This window comes from Columba livia, chromosome 3, assembly GCF_036013475.1.
Source record: "Columba livia isolate bColLiv1 breed racing homer chromosome 3, bColLiv1.pat.W.v2, whole genome shotgun sequence".
In the NCBI taxonomy this organism is placed as follows: Eukaryota; Metazoa; Chordata; class Aves; order Columbiformes; family Columbidae; genus Columba; species Columba livia.
Window position 1 is genome coordinate 120,445,454 of NC_088604.1, and position 17,534 is coordinate 120,462,987.

General features: G+C 47.1%; 2 protein-coding genes across 11 annotated transcripts in view; one reads left to right on the forward strand and one right to left on the reverse strand.

Moving 5' to 3' along the window:
- RTN4 (reticulon 4) overlaps positions 1–15,054 on the forward strand; it is a 40,752-nt gene extending 25,698 nt beyond the window's left edge. For 4 of the 7 annotated variants that reach the window (XM_065059963.1, XM_065059962.1, XM_065059965.1 and 1 more), the window contains 6 exons: positions 4,880–5,087; positions 7,265–7,403; positions 11,131–11,200; positions 11,841–11,887; positions 12,680–12,738; positions 13,175–15,054. In XM_065059963.1, coding sequence (XP_064916035.1) covers positions 4,880–5,087; positions 7,265–7,403; positions 11,131–11,200; positions 11,841–11,887; positions 12,680–12,738; positions 13,175–13,217 — 566 coding nt within the window. In that variant the 3' untranslated portion in view covers positions 13,218–15,054. Of the gene's footprint in view, positions 1–1,242; positions 1,498–4,879; positions 5,088–7,264; positions 7,404–11,130; positions 11,201–11,840; positions 11,888–12,679; positions 12,739–13,174 lie in introns of those variants that run through there. The other 3 variants (XM_065059959.1, XM_065059961.1, XM_065059966.1) reach the window with 2 other exon arrangements.
- Positions 14,602–17,534, reverse strand: part of EML6 (EMAP like 6) — a 91,464-nt gene continuing 88,531 nt past the window's right edge. For all 4 annotated transcript variants that reach the window (XM_065059953.1, XM_065059954.1, XM_065059955.1 and 1 more), the window contains one exon: positions 14,602–16,696. In XM_065059953.1, coding sequence (XP_064916025.1) covers positions 16,672–16,696 — 25 coding nt within the window. In that variant the 3' untranslated portion in view covers positions 14,602–16,671. The remainder of the gene's footprint in view (positions 16,697–17,534) is intronic.

Consider the following 17,534-nt stretch of genomic DNA (forward strand, 5'->3'; position numbering starts at 1 on the left):
GGGGTAATCGGCACTAAAATGTCTAACGCGTATGTATTTTTTAATGATTTCAACGATTCGTCGGGTTTTAATGGCTGGATAATGCTAATGGTAGGATGAATAGCACAGCGAGACCCTCAGACTACCCCAAGATGATTATTTTTCTTGATGAATGTGCTGAAAATCTATCAGAATTCTGGTTCAGATTAGTGGGATGGTGGAAAGGGTTGCGCAGGCTTGTGCAGCCCTTGAGCCTTTTGAATTTCTATCGTGAGTAATCAGGGCTTTGGAAGGATTTTCCCAGTTCGTATGTTGTGCACACATGCACACGGGTATATGATTAGGCAGAAAGTGCTGCTTTGCTCATTAGTAATTGTTACACAGTATTTGTGTTTTGGGGGGACAATCTGGTAATATCAGACTTCATTTTCATTCTAGCACCATGTGTATCAGTTTTTCCTGCTCGGGATTGTGGGGCAGATGTGCCAAGTGTGAAAGGTGCGTGATGCCAACTTGTTTTGGGAGCTCTGGGATCCAGTGGGCCCGTGTGTCCCCTGGTCCTGCTGCCCTGTGCCCAGCACAGGGAAATCGGCTCCATGTGCCGTCACCCGGTAACCGCCCAGTTTCACCAGTTTGGGATTGCTGTGGTGTTACCACTTGCAGCAAGGTGGTCACGGACCAAACGGGCTCCCAGCTCATCTGGTCAGGGTGCCAAAGGAGGCTTGAATTCTGTTGAATTGAATAACTGCTCCTGCTGTCAACCATGATTTTAAATGGTCGTTTGGATGTAGGAAATCTTGCAAATGGTAAAGCTGAGGCTGCTGATGGTGTCTGTGCTTGGGAGACTTGGGCCAGCTGGTGGCTTGGTGGCTTCTCCTTGGGCTTGGTCGGTGGCCAGCGGGGGCTGCCAGGGCTGGGAAAACACCAGCAGAAACCCTGTGTAAATACCAAGTTTATTTAGCGCAGCTGGGGAGTGCCCTCTAAGCAGCAATTAACAGGGGTTCGCCTGTTTGTGCCTGTGTCCTGGTTTTTGCTGGTTGAGAGTGAATTTTCCTTGTGACAGTCATCCCCGCGGCCTCCGCGGCGGTAGAAAGCCGCCCATTCTCCACGCCGGTGCTGTGTTTCTGTGTTAGTGCAACACTGCCTGCTCTTAACTGACCCAAAAAAACCCCTCTCACTTGTGCCTCTGCGCTATTTTTCCTATTATCCAAAGAACATAAAGAATTCCATCTCACCTCCCAGCTTACTGAAAGGCTGCAGTGTAAGGGCCGCGTTTATAAACCACACACTGTTGGCCTTATTATTTTGGCGTGCTCCTTTCACACAGGCCGCCTTTCTTTGGCACCAGAGCCCGGCTGTTGTTTGGTTTGTGAGCCGTTCATTGTGCGAAGGCGGCAGCTGCGGTTGCGTAGTGGAGCGGCCGACCCGCCGCTGCCCCGGCAGGAAGTGAAAGAGGCGCCCGAGTCAGCTGGGCCAGCGCCGCCTGCGTGCGCCCGCTCAAGATGGATGCCAAAATGGGTTAGTCCCTTCTCCTCCGCTCGCTTTCCTAGATAAAACAGGTTTTAACCGCGCTTGTAGCTCCCGAGGCTTTCATTTCTCTTCCTTTAAAAAAAAAAAAGAGCGTTGCTTGGTTCAGTTTATTTTTAAAGAGCGTTACCAGGTTAAATATAGGTAACCGCTTGTTTTTGTTATCAAAACATGAATTGCTCGGTTTTAAGTTAAATATCATCGAAAGAAGGGAAAGGTTGTTTTTTCTTTTTTCTTTAAATACAGTGATAAAGGCACCGCGGCGCTTGCTTTAAAAGCAAAATGTAATAGGATGAGTTGTGCATGTAAGGCACGGATGCTAGCAGGACTATTTTTAGACGTGCCAAGTGACAGTTCGTGCTTACCAAATGTAGGCAGCTGTTCTTGCTTTGGAATAGGCCTGGAGTACTTGTATTAAATGCATGAGATTGTAGTTCATATTGTAGAAAATGAAGCTTGCAATGGTTTCTGTGAGGAAAGTGCTGCTTGGCAGCGCTGCTCTGAGAGCAGGATCGGCTGTGGCTTTTGTTGTGTTTGGTTTGGTTTTTATCTCCGTGCAAGTTAAAGCCGGGAAGCTGCTTCTAGTAACGCTTTTAATATTTTCTTTTACTTTAGAAAGAAACGCAAATACCTGTTTCTGACCAATTGCAGAATACAAATGAATTTCTTAATGTGCTCTTGGACTGAAAATTACAAATAGTTTTTTCAGGCACTTGTAATGCTGGATTTCCCTCTGAGGAATTTACAATGAAACCAGATACATGTGTCATTAAGCCGCGGCCGGGTTGGTTGTTCTCCAGATGGAGACGGAGCGAGGAAAAAGGCTTCATGTGCACTTCAGCTCCACTCTGGGGGACGTCGCTCCGGGGTTTTTCTTACCCATTACCAAGAACAAAAAGATGGGGCGCTGAGCGCCGTTTGGCATTTGTGGCGTGCTTGAATTCCTGCAATTTACCTTTGTTTCTGCTATTTGGAAACTGTCACACAGATTAATTAGTGGCTCTCCATTACTTATAGCTGGTTTAGGCTCCGTGCGTTGCTGCTTGCAAGCAGAGGTTTCCCAGGAAGCAGCCAGAGCAGCGCAGCCTGCAAGCGGAGAAGAGTCGCTCTCATTCTTGGGCTGTCACACGATACGGGAGCAGCACCCAAATTTGAATGTATGGATGCTCAAATTGCAGCACTTAAAAATAAATATCATTTCAGTACGTGAAGCAAATAGTCAGAAAGAGATTAGGGTGTTTTTTTTTTTTCAGAGGTTTCTTGGGAGCACAAAATCCAACAAGTTTTGAATGGCAAGGCTGGTTTTGAAAATCTCCCGTGGCGCTAGGGATACTTGCAGCTCGGTTTAGGTTTGCTGTTCACAACCATTTTTAGGTCAAGCTCACAGTTTCAACCCTAAGCTCCTTTAACCTGCCACGCTAGCTAAGGTGAGGTGTACAGAGACTAACAGATGCTTTTGCGATTAAAGCACAGCCAAATGTTGTTAAATTTAGGAATTATTGCCCATACAAAAGGAATTCTACAATGAGGTGCTTTTTTGTTTGATTTTTACAAGTATTAAAGACAGGTTGTCTTGCTCTGAGCTTCCTTCCTTTGACAGGGCAAACAGCCGTGCAGGTTTGTAACACGAGGAGACCCAGAAGAGCAACAAGTGGCCAGGGTGTGGGGAGAGGCCGGGCCCCACTTAGTCTAGGGCTTTAGCCTGGGGCTGCTGGAGAGCCCCGGTGTCGCCTCCTGCGCTCGGCTGCTCTATCTCGCACCCCATATGTTGGTGGAGTCACGCGCTGAACCGCATCCAGGATCTGATCTGGCCGCCTGCTTGGGTTTAATGTGCATTATTTTTGTGCGGTGGTTGCCCCAGTGCAGAGAAGCCCGGGCTGGGTGTGTGGGGCAAAGGGGCGCTGGGGGGTCTGGCTCGCTCTTTCCACAGCACTTTTGCTTCAGGACAAATTTCAGGCGTTCATGCAACTGTAACCTGGTTCTGTCCGTAGAGCTTCAGGAAATTTCTGCTGACATGCGAATTAAATATTTGGATTAAATATTTTGCGTTATGAAAATGGTAGCTTTCGGTTTCTGAGCAGGGTTCCCATCTTCCCGTGCCGCCTGCTCATTGCGGGTTCCCCACGGAAGTGATGAGGAAATGAAGAACTTCAGCTTCTGAAACGCCGTGAAATTGCACCACAGCCTCGGCGGCATTTTCACGTTGCACCTACGAGCGTATTTTGCAGCCTTTGCCCTACAGAGGCTCCTAAGTACTTAATGTTGTATTACCACCTTTTCATCCTGTAAGAAATAACAGTCAAATTTAATTCTTTCAGTTTTCTTTCGCAGTTATTCAGAGCAAGAACCTGTTCTGAATTGTGCTATGCTACCTTACAAATAACTTCGGTGATGTTTAGGATTAGATAGGATTGCTAAACTTGTAATAATTTTTCTGTACCTTGAGTTTTGTATCTCATAACTTCACATTATTGCTATTACCAAGCAGTTTGGATGCAGAAGGGGAACTTGTTCTTGTGAAAATGTAATCAGGAAGAGTGGGTTTGATTGTGTACGTATAAAACCAGAGCAGAATGACCTGCACGTTGCAGCTCATCTCCAACCAAACAGATGTGCAGTGGATGCGTTCAGCCATTAGTGTGACCTGTGCAAGGGCGTAGTCTACTCTAAACACTATTGCTAAAAATGGTGTTCTATTATATTATATTATATTCTCTCATGAGGGTCGCTTAACTTGGTTTATAAATGAAGTATTTTGCATTGTAGCAGATTTAGCCTGGGTTGAAGTTTCAGAGAGATTATTCCCTCTTGCTGTCTCAGTCTGTCCCCAACAATCAACATTATGAACTCCCATGGGAATGTCTTCAGTCACAAGGAACCAAAACGAGCTGTTAATGAGTCTTGAGCTGCCTTTGCCTCTTCCAGACTTGCAAAGATCCAGTGGTTTGGAGATCCGTTAGTGTCTCGCCATTTGTCATCACAGGAATCGGAACCAAGCTCTTCAGTGAGTGACCGCCACAAAATCCACCACAACAAAACGCAGTGAAGCACAAACTGCTGCGGTTCTGGTGCAGAACACAGCACAGTAGTTGAAGAGATTAATTCTGACATTGCTGAAGGGCAGAATTGTTCTTAAATTTTAGCAATTACGTTTGAGGTAATCCAAACACAATAATCCAAATAATCTGCAATTCAACACAAAATTAGCGCTAAAATAACCTATTCTTTAGGTGTAATTTCAGCTCTGGTTTGACAGTGAGATCGCGAGTTCCGTTTGCAGTGACTCCCAGCAGTCATGAATCACGTTTTACTGTTGTCACGCAGATGCAAAAGGTATCTTGTTGTAATTTCTTACCTTTTTTTCCCATTTTAGTTGTTGACCTCCTTTACTGGCGCGACATTAAGAAGACGGGGGTGGTGTTTGGTGCCAGCCTGTTCCTGCTGCTTTCGCTAACAGTGTTCAGCATCGTGAGCGTGACAGCTTACATCGCCCTGGCCCTGCTCTCCGTCACCATCAGCTTTAGGATATACAAGGGAGTCATCCAGGCAATCCAGAAGTCCGATGAAGGCCACCCGTTCAGGTGAGGTGTTTCTTTGAATTAAGGAAGAGTGTGTTGTTTTGGGGAACGGCAGCATCGGTGCTGTTAGAAGCAGGAGATGACACGTGCCTAATATGTTGCGTAATGCTGTAAATAGCCTCTGTGCTGAAAAATCTGTTATCCAGCCCATGGCCACGTATGGGTATACACAGGAGTAAGGAAAATGATCTGAGTACTTGGTACAGGAGATTTCCCTGGGAATGCTGGAGTATCTTAAATTAAATACTTCGATCTAATGGGCTAGTACGTGCATTTTGGAATGGTGTAGTCTTCTGAATGTGAACCGGTGGCAGATGGTGTACACAAAGAAAAGAATACCCAGGAGAAGCAGCACTTTCTATGCAATATATTTAGCAAAAATCAGAAAAAATGTAGTAGGAGATGCTTTTTTTAAAAAAAAGAATAGTCTTAAAATGTGTGTTTTAGCATGTAGCAGCGTCGCTGTGTTCTCCACACGCGAGGCTGCCTTACCAGCAGAATCCAGGTTCACTGCAGCCTGCCTAGCTCAGAAATGCAGGAACTTGGACTCGATTCTAGGGCTTGAGGCGCTGAATCACGGGATTAATGAACGTTGGTCCCCAGGAGGCCCCCGAGCGCTGTGCAGAGCCCAGTCCCTGGGGCAGCCGCCTCTGCTTCCCGCACTCAGCCCTTCCTGGGTGCACTACAGTGCTGCCCATTATTGCGGAGAAATAAAAGGTTATTAATGTGGCAGAGTAATTACTAAGAGTCCGTGTTTCCCGTTTCCGTAGCGGCCCTGTCCCACGCCCCTCAGATTCGCTTCTCTCCTTTTGTTAATAGTGAAGCGGTTCAATCCCAGCTTCCCTGGCAGCTCTGAGAAGCTCCTGCTTGCCCTCCTGTTCACACCTCCCTTACTAAGTTTGTGCTGTTTCCAGTTATTCCCATTCTCTTCCCCTCATCTTCAGCAATGCAAAATGAATGGTTTTCTTGGCTTTACCGCTGTTCCTCCCTGACCGCAGGTAGCGGCTCATTCACCCCATGGAAGCCGCTCTGTGCTGTGGGACAAAACTCCAGGGAAAAAAGAGTATTTGCTTTTAGGCATCTGATCAATTGACAACAACTTTCAGTGCAGCAGCATGAAATATTTATCTTTCGTAAACATAGTTTTTTGTTTGGTGGCTTTTTAGCTATCAGGGCCTCGTGTGACCCTCCTCATTCCCTCGACGGGGTGGGTAACCAGCTGAAGTCCTGCTGGCTCTGCCTGCCCGCTTCAGTATCCAAGCAGCATTGCCAGTTCACCAGCTCAGTTCTTTCTTAGCAAGAACAAGCACAACTTGTTCTACCTGTGCTCTTTGTGCAGGTTATTTCTAAAAATACTGATATTCAAAAGAGGCTTCCAGCCATTCTCATCTACCACACCTGGTGGTTTACTTCTTACCTCTACAGCTTCCACTACAAGAAGGATATTTTTGCTTGAATTTAGTTAGACAGTGAAGAGCATACCCGTGAGAAAAATGTAATTTTTGATTCAGGTACCGAATCTCTTGCTGCTGAGTTGAGAAGGTGTGCAGGGTGAAGCCAAGTGTGGACGGCAGAATGGAGCCTTGAAATGGCCACCCTCTGTACTTAACGTTTGAAGCGTTTTAATTTGTTAACCATCTTTAGCTTGGCCTTGAAGGACATACATAGGAGCCTCTGCTCTGCGGGGCTTATTTTTGAAATAAATCCAACAAAACCACCCCAAAGCACAATCTCCCCCTAAGCAAAAGTACAAATTTACCAACTGTAGTAAGTGTCAAGTGTTACAGATGTGCTGCACTGCTGCTTCTCCCTCCAACATGCAAATTGGATACAGAAATTGTTCTCTACTTAAAGAGTCTAAATTGCCGTAGCCACTGCAACTACAGATAAAAGTTGCGGTGTATTGGAAAGAACACTTAACCAGATAGGAGCTTCTGTCTTTCTGTTAAAAGAGCTGTTATCACTGACTGTAAGAAGTTTTTGCAGCAAATTATGAAGAACTTGCTCATTTTGCCATGTCTTGGTGTGTTTTTTACCTTCCAAGAATAACTTCAGTTGGTTCTGCTCTATCCTTCTAGCGTTGTTCATATAGTGAGGTTTTTCTCTTTGTAACACAAGCAGATGCTGCTGTTGTGCGTTGAGCGCGTTGAGGGCCGTTTCTGAGCTCTCCTCTCTCGCAGGGCTTACTTGGAGTCCGATGTCGCCGTGTCCGAGGAGCTGATTCAGAAATACAGCAACGTCGTGCTGGGTCACCTCAACGGCACCGTCAAAGAGCTGAGACGCCTCTTCCTAGTCGATGACTTAGTTGATTCTCTGAAGGTAAGTCCAGCCCAGCCCAGGTCCAGCAGCCTCGTGTAAACAGAATCCATGCTGACCTGGGTTAGCAAAGCCCACTGCTCCTTCTAAACGGCAATAACAATGGCATCCTGGGCTCCCTGTAAGTAAATCCTGAGGTTTTGTTTGCCTGCTGGAAGTACCAAGCCTTTTTGTTTTTCCAGAAGTACAGCTTGCTGTTAGCCACACGGAGTTGAATGTAAAGTTGAATATAAAGCGCCTCGTGCAGTAATAGAGTGGATATGCGATCTGTGCTTTATTGTGGCAGTGTAATACAGATGACTGGAATACTGCCTAGCAGGTATCTGGGCCGTGTTCAAGCTGTAGTTAATGGGCTTTGTTGAAGGTGGCAGAGCAAAACTGACAGCTAATAATAATCATTTTTTCAAAAGGGCTGAGGACCATTCAGTTTTGTTCTGTGAGAGTTATATTATCTCCTTTCAAGCTAATCGCCTTCCTTCGTTTTTCAAACAATTGTTTCCTTTACGGAGTACAACGTGTTGTCCATTTCTTTTTCAGTTTGCTTAATCTTCTTGAAATAAAGTTGCGTTTATCCTCCGGTAAATCCCTTACTTAGTGCTTTGCAAGGTCCCTTGAGTTGCCGTGGGGCTGGGGGAAGGGCTTTCTAGTGAAACTTGGAGAAAAACAGGAAGGCTCTAAAAGTTTTCATTAGGTTTGTGGAACTGAAATTAGGGGCAGATCTCAGGATTTTACCCGGAGTTTCTAGATCCAGTTTATAATGTTACTTGAACTTGAACACAGGGGAGTGTGGCTGATGTTGTGCGAGTCTGGGGAAGGAAGCAAGCAGAGAAGGAGAAGAAGGCTGTAGGAATCTGTGTCTTTCACGCTGAAGTGGCTCAGTACTTTGCATTCATCTCTGCAGCATCGCAAGGCTGCAGCCTTGACCCAAAGAATTCCTGCTACACGGCTAAAATTGCGTTTTGATAACTTAAACTTGGTGTGCGAGGCAGGAAAGGAAACATATTCTTTGTTCTGTTTAAGGGCGTTGAGTTTCAGTGTTCACAGAAAAGCTATTTTGTTCAAGTTGTGTTTAGATCTGATTAAACAACATCACAGAAATCTTGTAGTCACAAGGTCACTTGTATTTCTTTAATAATTAAGCCGTTTGTGCTCTGTTCCTTCATTTGAGTTTGTTTAGAGATCACAATCCCTTGCAGCGAAGGAAAAGGCAGCAAGTGCCGCTCAGTTAACGCTGTTTAGAAATGAGACCTTGCAGTGCAATCGTGTTGGAAGTGGAGTTAGTTCCAGTCCGAATGTCTTCAAGGCACTTTAAAACACTGTGGTATAAAGGAAAGACGTGTTTATTCAGCTGCACTGATTCATTTCCCCTCTCTTCTTCTGACATTTAAAATGTTTTATGTAGGTTAATTAGTGTAATTTATGGAAGTTGGGAGCAACCCTTATATGAAACCTGTGAATGTCAGGACAGCTCACAAGAACAAGTTAATGATTTTGAAGAGTTTGTGCTTGAGGAGAACATTAAGATGCTGGGGTTTTATGTAATATAATGGCCCTGGTTTAAATAAAAATGTCTTGGCTTGTGTAGTTTAAACATCTTTAGTGTAGGAAACAGCATGTTTGTGTATAATTATAGTTACAGATCTCTGGTGCAGTCAGCATCCACAGGTCAGTTTATTGCGTGTAATAGCTCTGGCTGTAAAATCTGTCTTGTTAAGGCCTTTTTCTGTTCTAATTAAGCAAAGCTGCAGCCAGGAAGGTCTCACCGTGGACGGTGACTATTTCCGCAGCCCCAGGAGCGGCTCCGCGGAGGAGCCCTCGCCCGGCCTCGCGCAGACCCGGGGCCCCGGCTCCACCTGTCAACCGCGCCTTGGAGGAACGGAGCTCTTTGCTCTGGCCGCGCGGGTTTATAGCGAAGGAACTCGATAGACGGGCATTTCTGGATTTGCCATTAAATTGCAGATGCTCTGGGTGCTGGGCAGTCCTTCATCGTTGTGGTGAGGGAGGCAAAAACTCGGCTCAGTGCATCTCCACTTGAGGAGAAGCAAAGCCTGGGTCACTCAAACGTGAACTCCCGGATTTTGATCTTTCCTCGGCCATAAATTCAGCGTTCACTAAATAGGACGGGGTGGTTCTGATAAGTGTTGGACTTTGGGACTGACTCATATCCGCTACCTCTGTGCTCACGTACACTCACGTTTTCGGACTCGGTCATAGTGTTGGTGACATTTTCCTGGCTGCTGGGCGCTGGTAACTGGGGTCCTGCAGAGACGTGGGGGTCTCGGGATGAAGGCGCAGCTCTGAGCGGTCGCAGCCCCGCGTCCGTGCTGCAGTACGGGTGCTGGGGAGGGTCCGCGCCGCGCGGCCGGGCTCGCTGCGAAGGGGCAGAACGGGGCCAAGGCTTGCGTGGATCATGAGGGAGTTTAGAGAAGTGTGCTTTATTGTTCTCGATAAGCCTGCCGAACGCTTCAGGGGGAGCGCAGTACCATTGCAGCCTAGCCCGAGGGGTAACTTTGTGCCTCCGGTGCTGTTGGCGTCACGTAGAGGAGGAGCTGCTGGGACAGAACTGCATCCTTTGCAGTTCATCCCACTGCGTTTTGAATGGGAGCAGTTTTGAATCAAGCTCTTGAAGTAAAATACATTTCATTACAGGGGTCATTCAGTTAAACTTGTCTTGATTGTCACGCGCTTATCTTATTGTTGGCTGTTGATTGTGTTTGGCTTGGATATTAAAAAGGGCTGTTAGGATAACTTGTGAGTAACTCAGCTGCAGGACAGATCCTTGTCTGCACCCGCACTCCTTCAATGGGCTTTTTGTGGGCTTTTTGTTCTTCCCAGTGCTTTGTGCCCGTCTTTTCCTCGTGTGTATCGCATCGGGAGCTTCACCTCTGGTTGTTAACAGCCCGGATCTTCTCTCCCGATGCAGCAGCGGCCCCCGCACCCGCTCCCTTTGGCTCTTCAGTGTTTTGTAGTGTCTTGCACAGAAAATAACCAGACGTGCTTAGTTGATTAAAGGCCGGGGGGGTCTCCTGTGTGTGCTCTGCACAGTGCAAAGCGTAATTCAGTGTGCAGGAAGAAATAAGCGCTGGCGAATCCACTCTGCCATGCAGATCCTGGCTTCTGCTCCGCTCCTTGCGGGCTGTGCAACACTAGAAGAAAGCGGCTGATTTTCCCTGGGGAGGGAGGGCAGACAGAAATAGAGCTGGCAGCCCGAGCATAGGTCAGGGGTGCGCTCGGGACACTTCACCTGCCAGGGAGCTGAGGGGCTTCGGCTCGGGGGATCTGCGTGGCAAAGGGGAGCGGGGCTGTGCGGGAAGGGAGCGGAACAGGGGTCACGGCCGTCTGCGGGTTCAGGGCTCTGCGAACGGGATGTCTTTGCTGCTGAGTTTGTCTGTGATTTAGAGCCAGCATCCATTTCAGGGCACTGTCCATTCCCCTCTTTCCTGAACTTTTCGGTACCCCGAGCTCCGTGCGGGGCGGGAGGCCGGGGCCGCGCTGCCCAGCTCTGCCAGCTCCGCGTCTCTGCTGCCTCGGGCTGGATCCGGGCGCCAGGGGCCACGTGTCCCGCTACCAAACCCTTCAGCACTCATCTCTAATTACAGGAGTCCTACAAGGGTGAAGTGGAGTTTGGGGCATTTTGGTGCGATATGTGTGTTTAGAGAAGTTCTCCCTGCTCTCATTAGTCTGTTCTGGTAAGACTGTGGTCTGATGTGTTCTTTTCTCTCCTTTCCAGTTTGCGGTGTTGATGTGGGTGTTCACTTATGTTGGTGCCTTGTTTAATGGTCTGACATTACTGATTCTGGGTAAGTGTTTCAAATCATGTTAAATACCTGCCGTTCAAAATAACCCTGGAAAAGCCCCGAGGTCTGCTCGCTACCGTGAGGCTGTTCCCGTGTTCTTGGGAGCGCAGCACGATGTTACAGCCGTGTGTCCTTTTCTAGGCCGTTGATAGCGCTGCTGAAGGGTCACTTTGAGTTGCAGTGTTGAATTCCTGGGCACTGTGGTTTTGCAGAGGTGGTATCATGTGCAGCACGCTCTGCCGTGCTGTCCTTGGCCGGGTGAGCCCTGCCTGAACAGCAGCGCTGCGCTGGCGCTGCGGGGAGGTGCAGAGCTGGCTCTGCCCCGTCCCGCCGGCCTCAGGTGCCAGAAACCCACTGAGGCTGCCGGAGCCTCAGCATCCTCGGTGAGGAATTTGCATAACCCGCAGCAGGGAAGTGAACTGTGACCAGACTTGCTGAGCTGGGAACGAGGCCTGGAGAACAGCCTGGCTGCTCCTTATGGGGATTGTCCAACTTACCAGCCAACCGTCTTTCTGTGTGGCTTCGTTAGTCCTTTTTCTTGTACCTTTTTGAAATAAATGTTAAAGTGTGAAAACTAGTCATTGTTTTACCTGACCACCATCCCTTTTGTCAATATTTATGCCTTTGATGTGCTCTTTTCCAGCTTTGATTTCGCTCTTCAGTGTTCCTGTTATTTATGAGAGACATCAGGTGAGTCTTTATGATTCATTAAGCGCTTCATAAAATGAGCTCTGTTGAAGGAAACCCACAAGTGGATAAAATAAGACCATCAAGCACTTTGAGGTCCAGGCTGCGTGTGCTTGTCCCTCCTCTTTTGGTGGCGTCTGAGGCAGCTTCCCCAGCAAATGGTGGCAAAAAAGGCCCGATTAACCTGGAGGCCTTTTCTGCTCTGAGCCACGTTTGGTCAGGACTAAAGCAGCAGCTGCAAGGTGCCTTAATCCTGATGTAAGTACCTTAAAAACAGTTTCTGAAGGAACCTCTTTGGAGCTGATATTCAGGACTTGTGTCCTCAAGCCCTCTGGAATTTGTAGCCCTGGCAAAAACAGGAGAGACGAATGTAAAAGAAAGAGGTAAGGAGCCAAAATAAAACCCGTATGATAAATTACAGCAGAGCTTGAGCAGGGACTGTCTCGAGCAGGTGATGGCACAGCGGGGCAGCCAGCTCAGGCTTAGCCGTTCTTCTCCTCTTTCAAAACCCGCGGCCGCCTGGGCCTGGGGACCCGAGGAAACGGCTCCGAGCAGATGGCGGAGCCTCCTGGGCTCCTGCAGGGAGCGGAGCTCTGCGGTGAAAGGAAACCCTGCAGCCCTGGGAAGACGATGGACAATTTGTGCGGCTTAACCCGGGCTTCTCAATCCTCTTGAGGAGCTGCCGGCTGCTCTCGCAGGCCTAAGCTGGTTACCAGCCAGGCCCGGCCCACCTAAGCCGCTTTCCTGCCCCCGCCCAGCGCCCTGCCCTCTAACATCTGCCTGCTTCTGTTTCAGGCCCAAATCGACCATTATTTGGGACTGGTCAACAAGAATGTCAAAGATGCGATGGCCAAGTGAGTAGAGCGCTTTTAAATTTCACTTCCTAAATACTGTTGAGAGTCCCTGGGGGGGGTGTGGTGCTCGGTGCGTAACACACGCGTCACCTCCTCCAGTGCGGAGAGGAAATGTCCTTTGTTTAAACAACTGGGAGTGGTTATGAAATCAGCTCTTACTGAAATGTTAAGTTAATCCTGCGTTAATAGAAATCTCCATATTTGAAACCGAAATCTCCGTATTTGGAACCGTTAGTGAAATGTGAGGCCCTCAGCAGTTGCAGTTAAGGGGTGAATGAAGAATTTAGCGATTGCGTTGGTTTCTGAGTGTAATGGTGCTGGGCAGCTGTGATAATTATCTTCACGTGCTGCTGTTTCTAAGACTATTTACACCTATTACTTGTTTTTAGTTTGTTACTTAAATGTTGTTGTTTTCCCTCTCCTGTTCCTCCTGTAGGATCCAAGCAAAGATCCCTGGGTTGAAGCGCAAAACCGAGTAAAAAGCCTGAAGCAACTTATCGATAGGAAGTTCATCTTTCAAGGGGGAAAAAATTACTCATTTGGATTTCCGCGGGGAGGGTCAGGGAATAGCGAAGCCCTTGACATTGCAGTGCAATTTCACAGATCTTTATTTTTTAGCAACGCAGTGTTTGAGGAAAAAATAACTGTTTTGACTGCCATGTGTTTCATCATCTTAAGTATTGTAAGCTGCTATGTATGGATCTAAAACTAATCATCTTTCTTTCTCCTGTGTGCAGCACTGGCTAATAGAGCGAGTTGAGACAGCTGTACATTTGGCTTGAGCGGAGGTTGGGCCGAGCAGCCGCGGGCCGCTCGGCGCACTGGCCGCGGGCTGTGTAACTGGGGTGTTTTAGAGGAATATACCATTTTAGCAAGTTTTGAAAAACCTTGCCTTTTTGGTATGAGTATAGCTGTATTGTGATTTTATTGTTTTATCAATTGCCAATATATCTATATATATATATATATATGTGTTTCACAAAGCTTAGATCTGTCAGCTGCTCCACAGTGCTTCATTCTCCAGAGAACTGACTCGTTTCTGGACTAGCTCATAGCACACAAGCTTGAGAAACTAAAATGTGTCTGTAAACACTAGCGTCTGTTTAAAAACAAAAGAGAATCGAACAAAGGAACCTCCAGATATATTAAGAGAAAATTACAGCGTACACGTTGTTGCACAAACGTACAGTAGTTGATTTTTGAGCAAATACTTCTACAGTCTCTCAGACTCTGCTAATCTGTGGACAGAATGGCTAATGCTGCAAATGTTGTTTGGAAACTTAAAACCATGTTATGCAAGAAATGATGATTGAAAACGTATCCAGTTGAAGCTGTATTGAACCAAGTCTGTGGAATGCATTGTGAAATGTAAAAAAAAGACAAAAAACAAACAAAAAAACCAACCAGGAAAAAATCCACAAACAAGCGCAAAAAACCCAAACACCCCGAGTATCAATAAAGCTTATAGACATAAAATAATATTGGTATTTTGCTTTCTTGAGGCAAGTTTAATATATTTGTGTTTATTTTGTTTCAGTTCGTTGTGATTAGATATCCATAGTAGCAGGTGGTGGAAGTGCTCGTCAGCCGTGTAGCGATGTGAGTAGCTGGATTTCCTGGTCCCTTTCCCCTCGTCTGTGCAGTGTGAAGCAGTTTGTTCAGCTCCCGCTCCGTGACACGGGGGCGGCGGCATTGACAGTTGTGACAGATACATTCTAGACTTTGCTAAAGGAAGCTCCTTGCTTTCTCTTATTTTTGAGGCAGTAATGTATGATGCCATTTTCTGATTCGAAGGAAATTGTAAAGGGCGTCTCCGTAACCGTTTCAGAGCAACTTGATTTGATTTAAGAGCTGGACATCAAGAACTTGTATCCAAATTTATTTGAGACACAGATTTTAAATTAATGGCATCTTGACCAGTGAAAAATAAATCCATGCACTAATATTTTAGTTTACAGAATAATACAGCATTACTTCTGAACATATTATACATAAAGCCAAACCTTATAAACATACAAATTTTAGGTGTTTTCCTGGCAGACACTATTGCTTTAAGATCTTTATCACATCACCCTTGATTAATTGATTCTGCCACGCCACTGGTTTTGTTGGGGATACAATCAGAGTGGAAGGAAGGCAAACATTAGTACAAGGCAGGCAAAGCAGGTGTCACTGACATCACCACCTAACGAGTACATTACTTGATCGAGGAGGTTTCTTTAAAAAAAAGACTGCATAGGGACTCTTGTTGTGTATCTGACAAACTGATCTTCTGTATAGTAATATAAGGCATTAATAAATTCGGTTTTAAAAAGAGGTGATTGTTGGAGGTTGCTGAAGCACTTTTGTGTGTTACCTGTCCATCGAAGTGGCCGTTCTGCAGCACACGAGGCTCCACGCTCGAAGGGGCGTTTTCCTGAACTGGGGCTAGAGCACTAGTTAGTTAACGTTTCCTTTCAAAGCCTACAGGCAAGTCTAAGTGTTTCATTTTGGCCTTTCTTTCTTTTGGTTAACAAACAGCTTTTTTTAAAGAAAAGCAATTTCAAATTATGGATGTTGTTCCATGCCAGAAATCGCAAAAATCATTTGTTTTGACATTGCCCACCTTTTCTGTTCCTTTCTAAACAGTTTCGGTGGACAAAGTGGAACTTAGTTTCCTTTCTCCCGTTCCATTGTCCCTGTAGCTTTGGGTTTTGACAAAGTGTTTGTTAACAAAGGTGGAACAGCTTTACTTGCCTTTTGGGAACATCTGCACGGGGGCTCCGTGGTTGGACTCTTCTGCTCCCACAGCCGAGCGGCTGCAAGAGAAGCGCTCCTGGGGAGAGGAGCCCAAGCTTAGCACAAACGGGGCTTTTCCCAAGGACAGGTGAATTTTCTGGTATCGGAGTGATTGTTTTCTACTCCTAAGCAGCACAGGACGCGCTGCTGGCCAGAGGGCACCAGGCGTTCCGAGATCACTCGGGGCGGCTTCAGGAGGCGCCTCCAGAATGGGAAAGTGGGAAAGGAGGATTCTGGATCTTCCAGACCCCTTCTGAACAAGACGAGCTGGCCGCCGCCTGTGCCACACTCACCTCTAAAGCACATTTTCCCACAGCCAGAGCGCAGGAGCGCTTGGGGAACAACCTTCTTGTCATTTGTGTTACAATTTAACCGGGGTCTCCCTGCTCTGCCCCTACTCACCGTTTGCGGGTCATGGTGGGGCTGCAGCGGGAGCCCCGGTGCTGCACGGGGAGCCCAGAGGCGGAACGCCGCCGGGAGCGCGTCCTTACAACAGCGCGCAGCTTCTCGCTGTTGGAAACACTTTGGAACTCGGGTGTGAAGGTAGGACAGACAAAGCGAGGCCGGGAGAATGTGGGTGTGCGGCTGGAACAGGTGGTGATGGTTATTAGCCCTCCTGTGTCAAAGTTATAGCACCGTATGTTGAAAGCAACTGGCGGGAGGCAAGACTGTAGCCCACACTACTGGGAAATTATTCAAAGGCACTTAATGGATAGAAAAAATTGCCAAATATATATTTAAAAATAAAACACACTTAAAAAAAAATGATACTTTGCTCCTTCAATTACTGGAAGCTGAAGTGGGAACCCCAGCATGCTCATTAAACACTTGCAGGTTTGCTCAGTGCACCAGATTGGAGTTTTGAAACAAGTGTGGTTAAAAACCACCAACTTCTTGATCAAAAGTTCAATCGTCAATTTGGAAATGGCACCAATTAAAGGGCCCAGCCTTTTCTCAGTGTGCTCCCTTTTCAGACACGGTTTGAATAACACAGTATTAGGCAAAAGCAGCTTTGTGAGTGAACTGTTCAGCACTTGGGCCTACCCGGGTCACAGAGCCGTTCCCTTCCACGCTTCAGCTTCCGGGCGCGAGATCACGTTCACCGCGGTCAGGGAGGATGGGGCGGGGCGGCCGTCCTGCCCCGAGCGGCTCCTCTCAGAGGCATCGCCACACAAACACGCTGCGAACAAACACAGACACAGCACAGTTATTTTTCTGAGTGACTTGATGACAACCTTCAGCATATCGCACCGAGAGAGGCTGCATTACACGCACACGCGGCTCTAAACGGAGACTGACCAGTAAAGCAACGTTAAGCCCTCAAATGCACATCAAAGAAAGCACTTTGGTTTTGTTTTTTACCTTTGCTGAGAGGAGCCGTGTCACAAAACATACATCAGTGCTCAGGCAAAAATGACTCAATCCTGTCCTCCCTGGCTTGTATTTTCCCTCCTGAGCGAGCAGTTAAAATACCTGGTTCTTGACTGCAATGTTGCCATCCTTGCTCCTCTGAGGCTTCGTCTCCTTCTGGTTCCTCCCTTGCTGCTTGTCGGATTTTCTAGTTTCACACTTTGCTGTTCAGGAAGCCTTTACAGTTTGTGTTTAACCACGTTTAGGTTTTGTTCCTCACCTTTCTGCTCCCTGTTCTGCGTGACAATTCTGTCCTCTCTGAGCAGCACTGGAAGCTCGGATACACCTGAGGAGTGATCCAGCCTGAATCACATACGTGCACACGCACACAGGCTCTTGGCTTTTTGTGTTGGTTTTTTTCAAAATTAGGGGAAAAAACCCTCAAACACCCCAACACAAACTTAAAGCACCTTTTGAGAAGCCTCCTGTTACTTGAAATGTCTTTCTAAATCCGTCTGTGCTTCTGTCCACCCCGGTTCCTGCACTACCCTTTGCTGGGCGGGAGCTACTCAGTTACTTTGGTGTGAGTGACACCCCCGCAGCTGTCTTTGTCCCATCTAAATGCTGCTCAGACACACGAGAGGCTCCTGTGCCGCAGCCGGGGCTCC